At 48.2% G+C, this 14,018-nt stretch overlaps 10 protein-coding genes across 10 annotated transcripts; 5 read left to right on the forward strand and 5 right to left on the reverse strand.

Moving 5' to 3' along the window:
• Positions 1-97: 97 nt before the first annotated feature.
• Positions 98-1,004, forward strand: EI90DRAFT_3102876 (uncharacterized protein; the record flags this gene model as incomplete). The annotated part of the gene is made up of 3 exons (XM_039062588.1): positions 98-272; positions 322-547; positions 600-1,004. Coding segments are annotated over exons 1-3 (798 nt in total), but the record flags the coding sequence as incomplete, so codon positions are not given.
• A 143-nt stretch (positions 1,005-1,147) lies between these two features.
• EI90DRAFT_3102877 (origin recognition complex subunit 3 N-terminus-domain-containing protein) lies at positions 1,148-4,460 on the forward strand. The gene is made up of 12 exons (XM_039062589.1): positions 1,148-1,218; positions 1,267-1,309; positions 1,357-1,502; positions 1,584-1,704; positions 1,771-1,970; positions 2,043-2,230; positions 2,286-2,445; positions 2,511-2,630; positions 2,681-3,120; positions 3,180-3,449; positions 3,505-3,580; positions 3,638-4,460. Exons 1-12 carry the CDS (start codon positions 1,180-1,182, stop codon positions 4,154-4,156), a joined length of 2,322 nt encoding a protein of 773 aa, XP_038907553.1. The 5' UTR covers positions 1,148-1,179; the 3' UTR covers positions 4,157-4,460.
• On the reverse strand, positions 4,417-6,167 carry EI90DRAFT_3007313 (RuvB-like helicase 1; the record flags this gene model as incomplete). Its single annotated transcript, XM_039056380.1, has 7 exons — positions 5,944-6,167; positions 5,418-5,879; positions 5,197-5,367; positions 5,007-5,162; positions 4,795-4,955; positions 4,605-4,745; positions 4,417-4,552 (listed from the first exon to the last, which is right to left on the reverse strand). Exons 1-7 carry the CDS (start codon positions 6,124-6,126, stop codon positions 4,417-4,419), a joined length of 1,410 nt encoding a protein of 469 aa, XP_038907554.1. The 5' UTR covers positions 6,127-6,167.
• A 294-nt stretch (positions 6,168-6,461) lies between these two features.
• Positions 6,462-7,582, reverse strand: EI90DRAFT_3102880 (uncharacterized protein). The gene has a single exon (XM_039062590.1). The coding sequence runs from the start codon at positions 7,178-7,180 to the stop codon at positions 6,728-6,730; it is 453 nt and encodes a 150-aa protein (XP_038907555.1). The 5' UTR covers positions 7,181-7,582; the 3' UTR covers positions 6,462-6,727.
• Positions 7,544-8,268, reverse strand: EI90DRAFT_3007318 (Smg-4/UPF3 family-domain-containing protein). The gene is made up of 4 exons (XM_039056381.1): positions 8,198-8,268; positions 8,028-8,137; positions 7,880-7,975; positions 7,544-7,824 (listed from the first exon to the last, which is right to left on the reverse strand). Exons 1-4 carry the CDS (start codon positions 8,254-8,256, stop codon positions 7,712-7,714), a joined length of 378 nt encoding a protein of 125 aa, XP_038907556.1. The 5' UTR covers positions 8,257-8,268; the 3' UTR covers positions 7,544-7,711.
• Positions 8,269-8,365: 97 nt separating this feature from the next.
• EI90DRAFT_2983713 (uncharacterized protein) lies at positions 8,366-9,327 on the forward strand. The gene is made up of 2 exons (XM_039055994.1): positions 8,366-8,896; positions 8,949-9,327. Exons 1-2 carry the CDS (start codon positions 8,388-8,390, stop codon positions 9,238-9,240), a joined length of 801 nt encoding a protein of 266 aa, XP_038907557.1. The 5' UTR covers positions 8,366-8,387; the 3' UTR covers positions 9,241-9,327.
• EI90DRAFT_3296300 (chalcone-flavanone isomerase-domain-containing protein) lies at positions 8,949-10,426 on the reverse strand (the record flags this gene model as incomplete). The annotated part of the gene is made up of 7 exons (XM_039067470.1): positions 8,949-9,183; positions 9,250-9,349; positions 9,402-9,614; positions 9,667-9,779; positions 9,837-9,909; positions 9,977-10,128; positions 10,186-10,426. The coding sequence occupies 6 exons, from the start codon at positions 10,424-10,426 to the stop codon at positions 9,287-9,289; spliced, it is 855 nt and encodes a 284-aa protein (XP_038907558.1). The 3' UTR covers positions 8,949-9,183; positions 9,250-9,286.
• Positions 10,389-11,390, forward strand: EI90DRAFT_1355696 (type IIB DNA topoisomerase-domain-containing protein). Its single transcript, XM_039051727.1, has 6 exons — positions 10,389-10,599; positions 10,648-10,798; positions 10,852-10,912; positions 10,967-11,033; positions 11,093-11,147; positions 11,200-11,390. Exons 1-6 carry the CDS (start codon positions 10,556-10,558, stop codon positions 11,335-11,337), a joined length of 516 nt encoding a protein of 171 aa, XP_038907559.1. The 5' UTR covers positions 10,389-10,555; the 3' UTR covers positions 11,338-11,390.
• On the forward strand, positions 11,338-12,540 carry EI90DRAFT_3102889 (uncharacterized protein; the record flags this gene model as incomplete). The annotated part of the gene is made up of 7 exons (XM_039062591.1): positions 11,338-11,402; positions 11,459-11,542; positions 11,609-11,805; positions 11,872-11,925; positions 12,083-12,137; positions 12,194-12,243; positions 12,312-12,540. Coding segments are annotated over exons 1-7 (717 nt in total), but the record flags the coding sequence as incomplete, so codon positions are not given.
• Positions 12,541-13,267: 727 nt separating this feature from the next.
• On the reverse strand, positions 13,268-13,985 carry EI90DRAFT_3140099 (uncharacterized protein; the record flags this gene model as incomplete). Its single annotated transcript, XM_039064952.1, has 3 exons — positions 13,268-13,459; positions 13,558-13,816; positions 13,879-13,985. The coding sequence occupies 3 exons, from the start codon at positions 13,983-13,985 to the stop codon at positions 13,268-13,270; spliced, it is 558 nt and encodes a 185-aa protein (XP_038907561.1).
• Between the last annotated feature and the right edge of the window lie 33 nt (positions 13,986-14,018).

A 14,018-nucleotide genomic window follows, 5' to 3' on the forward strand; every position in this document is an offset into this window, starting at 1 on the left:
TATTTTGCGCGCTCTAGTGATGTTCTCGACCCCGAGCTGTGATAATATTGACAATCCCACACACGTGAACAGATTGGGGGCAATTTAATTCTCACCCACGACATCATGCTCGTCCCACCGTTCGCGAGGAGAGCGGTCGTGGGTTTAACCAGCCATTATGAGATGACACCTTCCCGTGGACTCTTATCCACCCTTCTGCTCTCTACTGAGAAATGGACGGGAAGAAGTGCTAATGAGCTTCGTCGGGAAGCCAATGCCACAAGGCTCTCTCAGTGCGTCAATTGACAACGAATCCTTATTGCGTGTTGATGTCTATTTTAGAGGCAGGAACACGCGAGTCCTGGTCCGGAGATTCGCTGAATCGCTTTGCGCCGAGGTGCACACACAACTGAAGCCCGCTGCTTTCGCCCCCGCCGCACGAATGTTCGTAACGAGCGCACAATCGGACCAAGGCGACGCTTCCAGTAAATTCACCCCTCGCCGACGCAAGGTGTTGGAAATTAAGTTACCCGAGGAGCCAGAGGTTCCGGACGAAGGCCCCATTATTGTGAGTTCAACTTGCTTGTGAAGAGGTCATACCATTTAGGCATTTGCTACAGCCTTACTTGCCCGACAATTTCTTGTCAAAAGAAAAATGCTCGACCCAGGCCCACCCCGAGCGTAGCACTCCTCGCGTAATGACTGTGGCATCTGCCTCAACTCATCATGATGGAGGACCCTCTCACAACCTGCATGAAGCTGGTGACGCCCATCTTTTCGAAGTTGGCGAGCACGGACAGCATGAATATGGGGCTTCGGATACTCCTAGTCCTGGTCACGGCTCGAATAAAATGCTCTTTAGCTTGGATTCGTTGCCTGGAGAAATATTGGAAGTATCTGGAATCCCAAAAATATCACTTCCTTTTTTAAAAGTGAGTGAATCAGAGGCTCAACCTGGCACGAGGTCTTCCGAACTTGATGGCGAGCATCGCAAAGGACTATTCGTCTTGGGTGGTATTCTTGGGGTGGTTGGCTCTTGAGCAAATTAGCTTCTTAAGGGGACCGTGCATTGTCATCTCGTACTGAAAACATTACATATAATACGCAATATTCTTGACATGTCTGCAGAAGCGCCTGGCGTCAACTGAGGAACAAGCGGCGTCAGCCGATTCAATTGTGTCTCCCCAGTTCATGATAAGTATGTCGTTCTCAACGTCCAGTACAAGATTAGACTCAACTGTGAGTAGATGAGCTATATAAGAGACATCAAGGTGCTAAGTGTATCAGCCTGTTGTTGTCATCCCGCATGAAGATGAATCTTCGGGGGCAGGTGGGGATATTCCTCAGCCCACTCCTTACGCTAAATAATCAGCTCAGATAATGGGGACTCGGAGAATATGAGAGGAGCGGCCGCGTGGAACGAAAGGATGCCAGCATCGCCTGCAGATGACCTTAGCGGTGGCGCCGAGCTTCGATTCTGTGCATATTTAGATATTTGGCATCGGTGCTCGGCCAGGATACAAGTACGCGTTTCCAGAACTCCAAGTGGCCCTCCGAGACACCGACAATGATGTCTAATCTGACGACACGTTGAATTACCAAAGACACTCATGAGACAAGCGCACACCAAAGTCGTTGAATCAGTGATGCGGAAGGTCGAAGAAACGTATAAACCGATCAAATTCTCTCTCCCTTATCCCCAAATCCCGATCATGCTATTAGTTGGTGAGAGGTCATTTGCTCGTGGACGAGGCATATCTGCATGGTCTCTCAGACGGTTTACCATGCCAGGCGACTCCAACTCAGCAGACTTAGTCTTCGATTCTGTTGTTCGTCAGTTCCAGGAGTCGGAGGTCCTAGAAGACGCAGTACGCGACTCAGATACACCCTCTACAGCTGAGCAGCTTCCTATTGCCAGGCTATCATCAAAAGATTTTGTTAACCTGCCTTCCGCGCTCCGAGCACTGATCAGTGGATTCGTTGCCGCCCAGGCAAGCATTAGATTTTGTTATTTGCTTCTCATCCCTCTACGATCTCAGTGTTCTCATTTATTTCTGTATTAGGCCACCGTGACCAAAAAACGACCGAACGGGACAACGCTTGCAAACACAGATATCGAGGTACTTGGAGCCTGGTACAACAGCCTTGAGCTCGACTATCTACCCGAGGATAAGCGAAGATTGGTGGTGTACATCCCAAATGTGGAATCGTGCAATTCGAGTGTTTTGCAAGACTTCTTTCATATCTGTTCGTACGTGTCCAGCCTTCGCTCCACTTCTATTGGCTGTTAATCCTTCACTTTGCAGCTCTCGCATCCCTCGCCTCCCTTTGGTATTCATTCTGACCACATCCACCTCTTCTCAGATCATGCGGTCCCTCGTCACCCTTGAAGTTCTGAGCTCGATGGAGATCCACGATTTCCAGTTGGAAGGAGGTCGCAGGCTATTCGATGAATTGATCCTGGGGGTAAGACGTGCACATTTTATCTCCAAAAACGCAGAATTTAAGCACTCTAATCTTCATGATCGCAGCTATTTTTGCTCCCAAAATTCGACCCTGGTTTCCAACTCACGTCCAGCCTCATTGAACATCTTTATGACAGCTTCGCATATCAGGAGCACTCCATTGATTCATTTTGCACTGCATTTCAGGTGTGCCCGCTGGTCATTGGTCTGTGTCTACATCACTGATGGGGTTGAAGATGATCCTTGCAAAACACTTCTCCTCTCCCACCTCCGTGTTTCTCGTCCCTGACCTTGCGCCCTTTGTTCTCGAACGAATGAAGCTACCCGAATCAGCTTTGTTTCGTGAAAAGATCCATGGGATGGTTCGACATGCAATTAATCAGTATCCACTCGCGGAAGCCACAGTCCAAATTCTCAAACGAATGAAGACTTCTAGAGACTCACATGGCCCTATGAATTCATTACAAGATGATTGGGTGCTGGAATACATTTCCTTGGCCAGGGATGCTTTCCAATGCCGAATGAACAGATGGAAATTTTCCATACGAGTCCTTCGGATACTGCTCCGTGCGGCTGGTGTCAGGTTAGCCAAAATCCCGGCGCCAGACGTCATACGAGCGGTAATGCAAGGGACCGTTTTCACGAACGAGGTCTCACATATTCAACATCGTATGAAGTAAGTCCATGCAGCGGATACATTAAGAATTGATGCATATCTCATTTACGTATATGAAGAAGAGCTACACTGGATTGGCTCGAAAAAATCAAGTCACGATTGACATCGGTGTGCAGAAAGGTCGACCACCCGGCGCACCTTGGCGAGCTACATACCATTGCCCAGAATTGGGACAGGTGGTTCAATGAGACCGTTGCCATTATGTCTGCAAACCAATCAGCCAAGCAGGTGCCAGATACGCCTTTTCAGTTTTCTAATCTGCTTGTAGTACCTCCTGAGGTCTCAACTCTTTCGCTTAAGATGGCAACATCGATTGAGCATTATTTCCGGCAAGTTGCTGTCTTAAGAAATCCCTCGGAGCGCTCATTATGGAATTTCTTATAGAAACCAATTTCATCCACTCACTGATGTACCCCTACACCAGCTGTGGCATGTAGAGTCGGATCTTTCACCTATGGAGGTGAGTGGCCCTCATTCCTGTCATATAGCTGCCTCTCAAGTCGTCTGCATTATGCAGTACCTCAACCCATCTATTCAACAGAGCCTCGTTAGGACATTGGCGCCAACCAATGCCAGCAATGATTTGTTCGAAGTCACGCCCGCCGTGATATCTCTTGCAAACTTAGCCTATCGGGACCAACCCGACACCTCAGTGATATTCAGACGTTATCTCGAGAGCGGCAAGATGGTCAATATATATGATTGGTTCGAGAGTTACGTTCAGGCGATGGAAGGGGAACCACGGCCAAAGGAAGGGAAAGACGATGTCCATACTAACGATGGGTTAGGCGATAGCGCGATGCATGAGGCGACACACCGAAGTGTGGCGGGGCTCGATGAATCCGCGTCAAGGAAGGAAGGAACAGACAATGTCACACCCACTGATGCCCTCTCCCAGGGAAGCCCACAGTGGAAACGAGAATTACAAGCTCGCTTCCTTCATTCGCTTCATGAATTGGACCTCCTAGGGCTGGTCAAGGCAACAGGAAGGAAACGGGACCACCTCGCAAGGACTCTTTTTGCCCCGCCTAGATAGAGCAGCACCTATTCCTGCTTCGGTCGTCACCAGTGACGCTCGATTGTGGGCTGAAATTCGGTCCTAAACAAGCCTTATGTTTCCAAATCAAACTTCCACGCCAGATGAGGAGCAGATCATTCCACCCGCCCATCTCGGCTCCAATTGTTACAATGCGCAGTTTGTAAGAACGTATCAAATATCATACCACACATATTAGTCTGTATATATACTTTTGGATGACGACGTACAGCATAGAACTTTCACCATAATACAATACATCAGCTCATCGATTGGGCACTTGTTTTAGCATCTAAGAATAGCTCGTTCATCTCCCCGATGTCTTCCAGTGTGATGTACTTCCGTCCTTGCAGCGAAGCAAGAATGGAGGCTGGGGTGAGTAATTGTATTGCGTAGCTGTGGGAATGAGCTGAGCGCAGTGTTGTGAAATAGAGTACTATCTGCTTACCGCAAGCTGCGTCGAGCACCCTCCACCGATAGACGTTCCAATACACCCTCACCTAAGGTAAGACCCTCGACTGCCGCCCGAAGTTCGACGACTTTGGCCACCTGCTCTGGCGTGTATGTCTCGGTTTTAACGATCAGGCAACTGAAGGCAACATGGATCAAGATTCTTGATAAATGGCGCAACAACATACCGGTCTAAGAGATCGACAGGCACGCCGTGTGCGCTTATGATGTCTGTAGTACCACGCACCAAGGACGTGCCTCGGTTTGTTGCGAGAACAACAGTGGGTGACATGGGCGATTCGAGGAGGATATTTAGGTACGTGAAGCATTCGATGTCCAGCATATGGACCTGCAAAACGAATTAGAAGGGAACCTAGGGGTTCCATTAGGCCCAGCCTACCTCGTCAATGAAAACCACCCCAGGAACTATCTCGGCCACCCCTTGATCGACATAACCTTTCACAACCCGGTCAACTTCGCGCCTCAACTTTTCAGTGACTTCTGTCCGTTGCGACTTGACAATATGAGACATCACAGACATGATATCTTGCCCACCCTAAAGGAATAAATCAGTCAAAAGAACAAACAACAATATTGATTGGAGTACACGCCTGAGGTCGCGCGTTCGCACTGTCTAGATCCCCGAGCGTGATATCCTGAACTAACTCCTTTCGTTTGTGGACATCTCCCTTGGGTAACGGGACATAAGTCTCAGACTCGAGATCAAACGAAGATGCATAGGCATCTGACCTCCCGACCCGCTGAACGCCAACTAATCAGCCAAATCAAATGACAAACCACCGACATCTACCTTGACGGCACCGGTATTAGCCTCTATGTAAATGACATCACCGACCACAATCTTTTCCTTCATTATAGCCTCATAGATACTTGGATCCAATCGTAATTGCTTTGTGCCTTTCACAGTCTTTAATGAAATGACCACATGCGAAATAGTCTTCCCGTATCCACTGAGAGGATTTTCCGACTCGGTAGGAGTAAGTTCCGTCAGTTCTCCTTCATAAACCTCCTTCGTCTCTTTGATTCTTATCCCAATGGCTCGTCGGAAAACTTCCGCAAGCACCTCCGTCTTCTTCACTTCGGCCGAGTAGACCTCAGAGCCAACCATTGGGCAGAAGGGCACTTTTGTACCTAGCTCCTGAGAAATAGCAAGAGCAAGAGCTGTCTTCCCAGTGCCAGGAGCGCCAGCGAGCAGAAGAGCACGGCCAGAGAATCTTCGCGACTTAATCAAATCCACAACAACGCCGCAGGCCTTCATTCATGCCAAATGTGTGTACAAGTCAGTAGTCATTTAACCGTTGGAAGCCTTAACTGACTTCTCTAGCCATATCTTGACCCACAAAACCACCAGCATTGACTGAAGCATAACCATGTAAATCTAATCCGAGACCCCGAATGTGAGAATGCGGTGCAATCCTAGAAGAACGCTGGTGAGATGGAAATGAAGCACCCGGTATCGCGGTGGATGCTGAAGCAGGGGCCGTAGTTGTCGCCTTCATTGAGAAGAAATAGTGTTGACGGAAGCAAACAGGAGAGAAACCAGCGTGGGAAGACGCGCGCGAGAGTCCGATTATCGCGCGTGCGCGCAGATACAGCCTTGCCCAATTCCAGTGTGCACACTCGTCTTTTTCCTATCCCTGTCGTGAATTAGTTTTGATTCAGTGTATCCCGGTAGTGACCACTTGAGGTTTGCTGGTCTCTTCGAATCATTTTCAGTATTTCAATTCTTGTTCTATGGATTTCTCTCTGGTTCTCACTTCCAAATGGATACAATCGATCTCGATATTTCGGTATCAAGGGCGGGGCCTCACCAGACTTGTTTCTACGTGCAGAGTCGCTCAGAAAATGAGATGGAAATAACCAGAAGCACCTTGGTGTATTTTCACGATGTGTGATCGAATGTTCACTACCGGACTTCAGAATAGGATAGGACGTGTCATTGGAAACGACCATGAATTGAATTCTCACTGCAGTCCTGACCAATTTTGAGCGGAACACTCTAAGACGCTAATGTCCAGAGTCGATCCAAAAACCTGGTCATGGGGCAGCTGGTGTAATCCCTACCCTAAAATCCTGGGGTTTACACGGTCAACGCCATTACTACCCTCCACCGGTAGGATTTTCACTATCTTGCCGTTGAGAATTACTTGGTGCTCCACCTCTTGCTCCTCCACGACCTTTACCACGACCGCGGCGATGGTGTCCACGTGGAGATTCAGGCTGTCGGCTTGCTGCCTGGGCCCTTGAGTCTGGCTGGGATTGCGGTGTAGTAACAGTATCTGTTGCTTCTAATGAAGCTCTGGGGAGAGATACTGAGGAAGAGCCCGAGGGCTCGGGATTTGACGATGCGTCACGTCCTTTCTTCGCCTTCGACACGGGAGCCAACTTCTTCTCTTTAAAAACTGTCTCCTTGGATTGTTCAGCAGAAACATATGCCGCCTTGTTGTCCTCGCTTGCAGCCCCCGAGAGCTTCTGGTCGCGACGTTCCTTTGAACGCAAACTGGTTGCACCAACGCCAGCCAATGCAGCTTCAAACATCCGGGGATTAAGCATCGGTCGTTTCCGCTCACGCTCCTTGGGAGGATCTTGGGAGGCTGGCTCAGCAGGGGGAGCCGCAACCCCCTTTGCATCTGACGCAGTCGTCAGGGCACTATTGCTAGGGGTACCTTTGCGTGTTTGAGCTTTCGCTTTTGACGGGGACTGATTTGAAGCAGGCAGAGGAGTGGCAGGATCGCCTCGCTTGTCGCGTTTCTTAGCTTCGTTGCCCTGAGGTGCAGGGGTTTGTTTCGCATCCCCTCGTTTTCCCACTTTCTCCCCCGTCTTCTCGTCCGGCTTAGAATTGACGAGAATAGTCCGAGGAAGGGTGGATGATGTTGTAGAGCGAGAGAAAATGTTGGGATCTTCGTCTACTGCCTTGGCGGCTTCCTTAGCGGCTTTGGCTGCCTGACGTCGATCCGCCCCAGTGTAATGACCATGATACGATAAAATATTGGCTGCATCTCGAGCAGCTGCTTTTCCAGCTTTGAGTGCCTCCAGAAGTGGCGTCGAGTTAGAATCTTCTGCAGCTGCTGATCACGAGTAAGTTCACAACAGGGACGTGAATAACCTCGTACCATTTGATGTTAAAGTCTCCACAGCCTGAGGTTTGGCATCTGCATCAGAATTTAAGCTCTCCAGGAAAGAAAGATAGTCTTCGTCTATGGCCAAATAATCGTGAGACGTCAATCGAAGAAGCGCGCTACGGTAGCATGCCTTGATGTATGGTTCCCGAGCGCGCATCATGCTTCTTACGTTCCGGTTGGGTCTTTTGATATGGTGCAAACTCTACAACAGCAAAACTTTCGTTTCCTGAAAGAAACTGAAATATGAGAAGCTGAAGGAACTTAAGGTCAAGGCCAACCTTGCATATCGCGAAACAGATGGCCATCATATTCGCGGCTGAACACTGCAACTTGTTCCGCGTTCTTGAATGCTACATATGCTCTGGATGGAACACCCTCTTTGTCTGGCCTATTGCAAGTGGTACACCTTCAGTGGCTGTTAATCCAGTCATCCCCCACTCTTACTTGCCTAGTTCTGGGTTTCCCGGGGTGGTATGATCGAAATGTTGAAGTCTCAGGGTTACCCATAGTGAAACGCTTTTCCAAAACACCTCTTCGGGAAGGCTAGGTGGGAGGCGGCGAACCACAGTTTTGAGCCGATCGTTGACCATTGTATGCACCTGTTTATACCGAAGGACACACGTAAGGGTCAATTCACCATGAGCGCCAGCAACATAAATAAGAAAAAACGAAAGGCGCCTTCCGGACCACATCCAACGCCTACGGAAGTCGTGGAGCAGGGAATAGCAGTGCCAGCGAAGAGGCGCAAAGTTGCCCCAGAAGGGGATCCCGGGTCGGGCCCCAAAACTCCACTACTGCACGGTCGCGCGAAGACAGTAAGTCGGGCGACCACAGGGAACAGCAAACTTGGGGCCAAAAAGCAGAAGAACAAGGTGGAGAAAGTGGATAAGGGTCCAAAAACTCCAAACCGAAAGCCACCTGTCAGCGAAAAGCAAGAAGCAAATGCCCCTACTTCAGCAAAGGCTCGCCCCTTATCCAAGATAATTAAATTAACACCGAATCGCCCATTTCCCAAAGTTGCGCCCTCAGAAAGTGCCACAGGACCCCTCTCGAACAGGGAAAAAGGCAAGAACCATATTTGTGTCACTCGACGTGTAGCGCTTGGTGCATACCTTCGACGGTGCGTGGAACTCATTAAGGTCGATGGGTAAGCCGCTTGGTATGCAGTACAGTGCGTTGCGCTCAGTATCCTCCAAAAGGTACCGTACAATTATAATACACGCTATGGCAGCAGCTATCCCGCATGCAACTTTATTGTCTACTTCGTTGCCTTCCATGCTATCCTTCAAGCCTTCTGACATCCGAACCACCGTGAAAACGGACACGACGGAGTGCATAGACGAAATTCTGCCTTCAAGTGTCGATCCAGAAGTGGAGGACGAAGACGATGAGGGAGAAACAAGGACTCGCCGAAAGAGTTCATTGATGATCGTGCTGAAAATTGGGGATGGTGTCAAGGTTAACATCAAACCGAGTGGCGTAAAAAAATAAGCTTTTTACCTATAATTGCAAACTTAACCCACCAATTCCCGTCTAATTATAATAACTCCGCCATCCAGATTTTTTTGGAGATCAGGGACTCTTTGACGCTTTTCAGCAACTGCATATATCCACTTCTTCAGAATCGATGTGTGATGGGTCAGCTGACTTACTGCTGGACTAACGCCTTTCCCAGTAAAATATGTATAAAAGAAATTCGCCGCCATCCAGGTGCTTTGAATTTCCCCCAATCCGTCGAAAATCAGTGTACGTTCCTTCAAACCCCCATGCACTTCAGGAACCGAATAGACGAGAAGAGACGAATTCTTCTCAAATGATGAAATTGGAAAGATCCCCTTCAACCTCTGCAGCGACTCTTCCAATGCCTGCGAGGACAAAGACGATCAGGGGTGTGCGTCGGGCTGGAGCAAGACTCACGTTCTCTTCATCTAGGAATAAATTCCTCGTTTTCTTCAAGTCTACGATTCGCAAACGGAGAGCTCGTATGAAAGCATCTCGGAGATGCGTGTACGATGTCGAGCGCACGGGCACTGGCTTCTAATTTAGCTCTCTGGGGTGTGTTTGTTTGCATCTTCGCACATACTGACCAATCCGAATGGCGCAAGCCGAAGTCTGGATGATACGCTCGATTTTTTCTTCGAAAGGCGCGTCTTCAGTCGTCTTGAGTGAAGAGTGCATCATTAAATAAAGGTACCACGCACAAATCAACACGGCAAGGCAAACGAACCTGAAGCAAAGCGGGTTCCGCATAGAAGCCAACAGCGTATACTTTGAACTTCAAAAATGATACTACTCGAACCCCTAGCCCAACAAGGGTCAAGGGTGGACAAGAGGGTGGTTGTATTGTGCTTGGAAACCGGACACAAGTTTCAGGCTCAACTAACGTGTTTCAGCCTCATTGTGGGAAGGGGTCTCTTCTGTAGCCATCCCTCTTACCTCGTATTGATGATTCTGGAGCTTCTTCAAGACTAAGTGGCTCCTGCAACAGATACCAGGCACAGAGAACTGAGCCTGCTCCAGCCAAAGCCAAAGGTCGAGAACGAGTCCTTGAATCTGCAGGTTTAGTTATCGTCTGCGTCCCCCCAGAAGCCAGGTGCAGATGAGCTCTCCGACAAGAGGCGCCTCTTAGCCCTTTCTGTGTGAGACTGGCGAATTGAAAAAGCCGCAATGGGGGCATGGGGGATTATTGTGTACATCGAGGACGTGACGCGTCACGTAAACAGTGCCTCATGGACACCGACATTATTGAGGCAGGGGAAAGTGGGAGAGCAGCCAGCTTTGTAATAAATGACTCAGCTACCCAGAAATGGATAATGGCGATGTCGCTGCTGCTGAAGATGTGGATCTGAGGTTTGTGTACCGGTGAATCCAGATAGCAAAGCTAACTACTTAAGATAGGGCTTTTGTAATTAGGGCGCTGGAAGATATTTCGTTGAGCCTGCTAAGACAGCTCGTCGACATTATTCGAAACTGCCATCCTGATCACCACCAATCGTCTGACGTTCCTACTGGCAAGATGCGGTTGCGCGTTCAAATGGCATCAAGAAATGGAAAAAGGTACTATTTAACATTCTGATTCTCATGTGCGCTTACGACGGATCGGGGAAAAGTCACACGAAGGAAATGTGGTGGCCAAAACGAAACCCCTGTGCGCGACAATTAGGTGGGTTCTTTCCAAACCCAACGCGTGTGTTGTTCTATTCTAAAACCTCTACAGGAGCCCTTCTCCGCGTGGTGGATCTATGTCATACGGCTCTCCACGATAACACATTGCTCACGAAACGGTTCGTGATTACATGCTATATTGTCTTGGCGTTCCATGATGCTTGCCCCCCCTTATTAGCGAAATTTTCTACCAAGATGTTGCCTTATTTGGGAAGCAATCTAGGGTCGACGAAGTGAGTGTAACATCCCCAAGTAACTCGTTGACTTTCACGAAAGAACCTGCAGATTGTCGATGACCTTGCGGCTACTCTTGGTGTAAACCGATTCAATTTGAACGTGGTTTGTTGGGCCCCAGTGGCATCTCATTTTAAGGCGATACTGACCGCCTCCTTAAATAACAGATCGCATCTCCCAAAGGCATAGTTTGCAGTTCCATCCTCATGATCAAATTGTCGTCTGGAACAGAGCTAAATCTCTCATCTCGCGAGGCAGGTGGCTGAAGGAGTAGGGAGCCTGAGATATCAAAACTTACGCGATCAACCAGAGCACTTTGATACCGCCGACTGATGAGATTGTCCATCTACGTTGGAAAGAAGAGCCAGGGTACATCCTTGTTGTGGAGAAGGAGGTACGTTTCGATAAGGCTTGGCTACTGAGATGTTGATAGCTCGACAATCGACGGTTCGACATCAAGGCTATCTTCCAAACACTATGCCACTCAGCCTTTGCGGACAACCGCTTCTCGGAAAAAAAAAGGTGTCATTATCACCGTTCGTCTGAGCCCTTCACCGTTTACTCTTTCTGGAATGACACCACACCACAGGGGAAGGGGCAACCCGATATTGCTACACGTGGTCTAGTCCATTTGCTCGGCCAGGAGCTGCCTTTGAGGTGCTTTTTTCCCAGTGCCCTCCTCTCGAGCCTCCATATTTTCAACTGCTCAGAGAAATCTCCTAGGATCCCAATCTTACTCTTGGTGGACGCTGATGTCTATGGTCTTGAATTGCATCGGTTTATAAATTCGGGAGCATTAAGATGAGACACGAATCGCATTCTCTCACAAGCGAAAGAGCTATATGGCTTGGGCTTAAGTATTCCGATTTCCGAAGGTTTTCTTGGCAACCAAACTCCAGTGTGTTACGTCACCAATCTCTACGGCTTTCTCTAGATTCCATATCGATCCCGACTCTCTGCTTCATATTTCCAATATGGATTATCGAAAGGTTTTTATGATGAAGGCAAGCTCTCATCCAAAATACCGCTAAATCAACTTCACTAGGCTCTGCACATGCTCTCGCGTCTGGGTGATCGTTTCCCAAGTGATTGGAAGTAAGCATTCTCACGCAGAGTTGCTCAGGTGGCCTTAATACCTTGTACCGTCTCGGTCTTCGTCTAAGGGATGAACTTACTCGATTGGTTTTAATGCGTCGAAAAGCAGAAATCGAAATACTTTCTCAAGCCTCTCGTTTCTTTTCCACTATGGCTCTGCCTGCGCCCCTCCGCAACTTGGCTCGTCGGAGGGACTGCGGGGATCCTCCCGATAATCTTCCTGATTCGTTTGCAGCGACAACGGGTTGTTTGTGGGATACTGCTCGATCTGGCCCAGCTCTGATACCGTACTTGCTCGTAAAATTTCGGAGGTGTTGACTGTTATGTAAGAGGGGACAGGAAGTGATTCTGGTATGCTGTCGCAGGGGTGAAATGCACTGTACGATGCGGGAATAATGCATCGAAATAAAGCATGAATCGAAATACTTTTAAGCCTTTTGCTTCTTCTCGACCGTGACTACGACTCTGCCTTCGCAACTTGGCTTGTCAAAATCACGCACTGGCCCCTCACATCTGTATTTCTGATCTTTGGCAGTATGTAATAACAGGCGACTGTGCGCGATACCGTTCAGTACCCCTTTATACCGTACTTGTTCATAATCTCGGAAGTGCCGACTATCATGTAGAAGGGAACAACGAATTGATTCAGTCGGGCTGTCACAGTACCATATACAGTACCGAGTTGACATGATAAAAAAAAAAAAACAACAACAACAACAACAACAAGTGATGTGGTGTCCAATGATCCCGCACCGTGATCCAGAAAATGGGACTTCTGGACTCCGGTTCAAGATAAAAAAAAAATCCTCTAGTCGAAAAACTCTACGATGAACTTGGAAAACCTTTCAACACCCTTCTTCAATTCGTCATGGGGGAATCATAGAGTACGCGTGAGCAAAAAAGAAGAAGCAATTATATATCCTAACCCCTCTCCTAAAATAACCCCCTTCAGGAGGGGAGAGAAAGAAAGAAAGAAAAGAAAAAATTCAATCCAAACTCACCGTAGCCATAGCATAACACATTCTCAAAAACGCAAACGTATCGCCAACTTGATCCCTTTCTTCCTCGCTCCGCCCTTGGAAACGAATCCAGGTCGGAAAAGGACACCTGAATCGAGAAGACCTTTCCAGAGACGGTCACTTAGGAAGGTGCGTGCTTCGGAAGGGGAACGCGTTTCGACGAGATGATGGTAGTCTTTGTGATATTGTAACGGGAACTGAAGAAAAAGGGATGGAAGAATGGATGATGTGATGTTATTATGCGAATGGTTGTAAAGAAAAGAAAAAAAAGAAAAGAAAAGAAAGGACTACAAACCTTTAACCAGAGGAACATACCCGAAGTAGCAGGAACGAATTCGAACAGCGGGTTCGTTCCACCACCGTGATCTTCCTTCTCATCATGATGATCCACAACATGAAGATGTTTCTCATCCACTACAAGTTTCTTGTACTTGTACGCAACGAAAATAGACGACTTGCCAGATGCAGGCTCAGTGACCTGCTTGATGTTGAATCGTTCATGTAAAAAGTCGATCGTCCAATCCCTTCTCAATCTGTATCGTCCCCTTAACCCTCTTCATGTGTGTAAAATAAATAAATAAATAACTTTGTGTGATCATAGAAAGGAAAAACTCACCGAAGCCAACGCACATACCCATCAAACCCCCACTCCTTCAAAAGAGTACCCACAAGAGCCTGACTGAGTCCACTGGCTTGTAAAGTTCCATTATTCTGACATATCATAAGATGTTTACGGAAAAGAGGGGATGCGTGAAG

The sequence above is a fragment of the Cantharellus anzutake genome, assembly GCF_015039405.1.
Source record: "Cantharellus anzutake strain C23 chromosome Unknown EI90scaffold_300, whole genome shotgun sequence".
Classification (NCBI taxonomy): Eukaryota; Fungi; Basidiomycota; class Agaricomycetes; order Cantharellales; family Hydnaceae; genus Cantharellus; species Cantharellus anzutake.

What these genes read in the sequence shown, in the direction of transcription:
- EI90DRAFT_3007318 (XM_039056381.1), bottom strand. Translation starts at nt 8,256, where the DNA reads ATGGGTAACCCTGAGACTTCAACATTTCGATCATACCACCCCGGGAAA. An exon ending in CCCGGGAAACCCAGAACTAG is followed by an intron (nt 8,138 to 8,197) that starts GCAAGTAAGAGT and finishes CACTTGCAATAG; the next exon opens with GCCAGACAAAGAGGGTGTTC. An exon ending in TCTGTTTCGCGATATGCAAG is followed by an intron (nt 7,976 to 8,027) that starts GTTGGCCTTGAC and finishes AGTTTCTTTCAG; the next exon opens with GAAACGAAAGTTTTGCTGTT.
- EI90DRAFT_1355696 (XM_039051727.1), top strand. Translation starts at nt 10,556, where the DNA reads ATGGATAATGGCGATGTCGCTGCTGCTGAAGATGTGGATCTGAG. An exon ending in TTCAAATGGCATCAAGAAAT is followed by an intron (nt 10,799 to 10,851) that starts GGAAAAAGGTAC and finishes TACGACGGATCG; the next exon opens with GGGAAAAGTCACACGAAGGA. An exon ending in AACACATTGCTCACGAAACG is followed by an intron (nt 11,034 to 11,092) that starts GTTCGTGATTAC and finishes CCCCCTTATTAG; the next exon opens with CGAAATTTTCTACCAAGATG.
- EI90DRAFT_2983713 (XM_039055994.1), top strand. Translation starts at nt 8,388, where the DNA reads ATGAGCGCCAGCAACATAAATAAGAAAAAACGAAAGGCGCCTTCCGGA. An exon ending in GAACTCATTAAGGTCGATGG is followed by an intron (nt 8,897 to 8,948) that starts GTAAGCCGCTTG and finishes ATCCTCCAAAAG; the next exon opens with GTACCGTACAATTATAATAC.
- EI90DRAFT_3102880 (XM_039062590.1), bottom strand. Translation starts at nt 7,180, where the DNA reads ATGCTTAATCCCCGGATGTTTGAAGCTGCATTGGCTGGCGTTGGTGCA.
- EI90DRAFT_3102877 (XM_039062589.1), top strand. Translation starts at nt 1,180, where the DNA reads ATGTCGTTCTCAACGTCCAGTACAAGATTAGACTCAACT. An exon ending in AGATGAATCTTCGGGGGCAG is followed by an intron (nt 1,310 to 1,356) that starts GTGGGGATATTC and finishes TAATCAGCTCAG; the next exon opens with ATAATGGGGACTCGGAGAAT. An exon ending in CATATTCAACATCGTATGAA is followed by an intron (nt 3,121 to 3,179) that starts GTAAGTCCATGC and finishes ACGTATATGAAG; the next exon opens with AAGAGCTACACTGGATTGGC.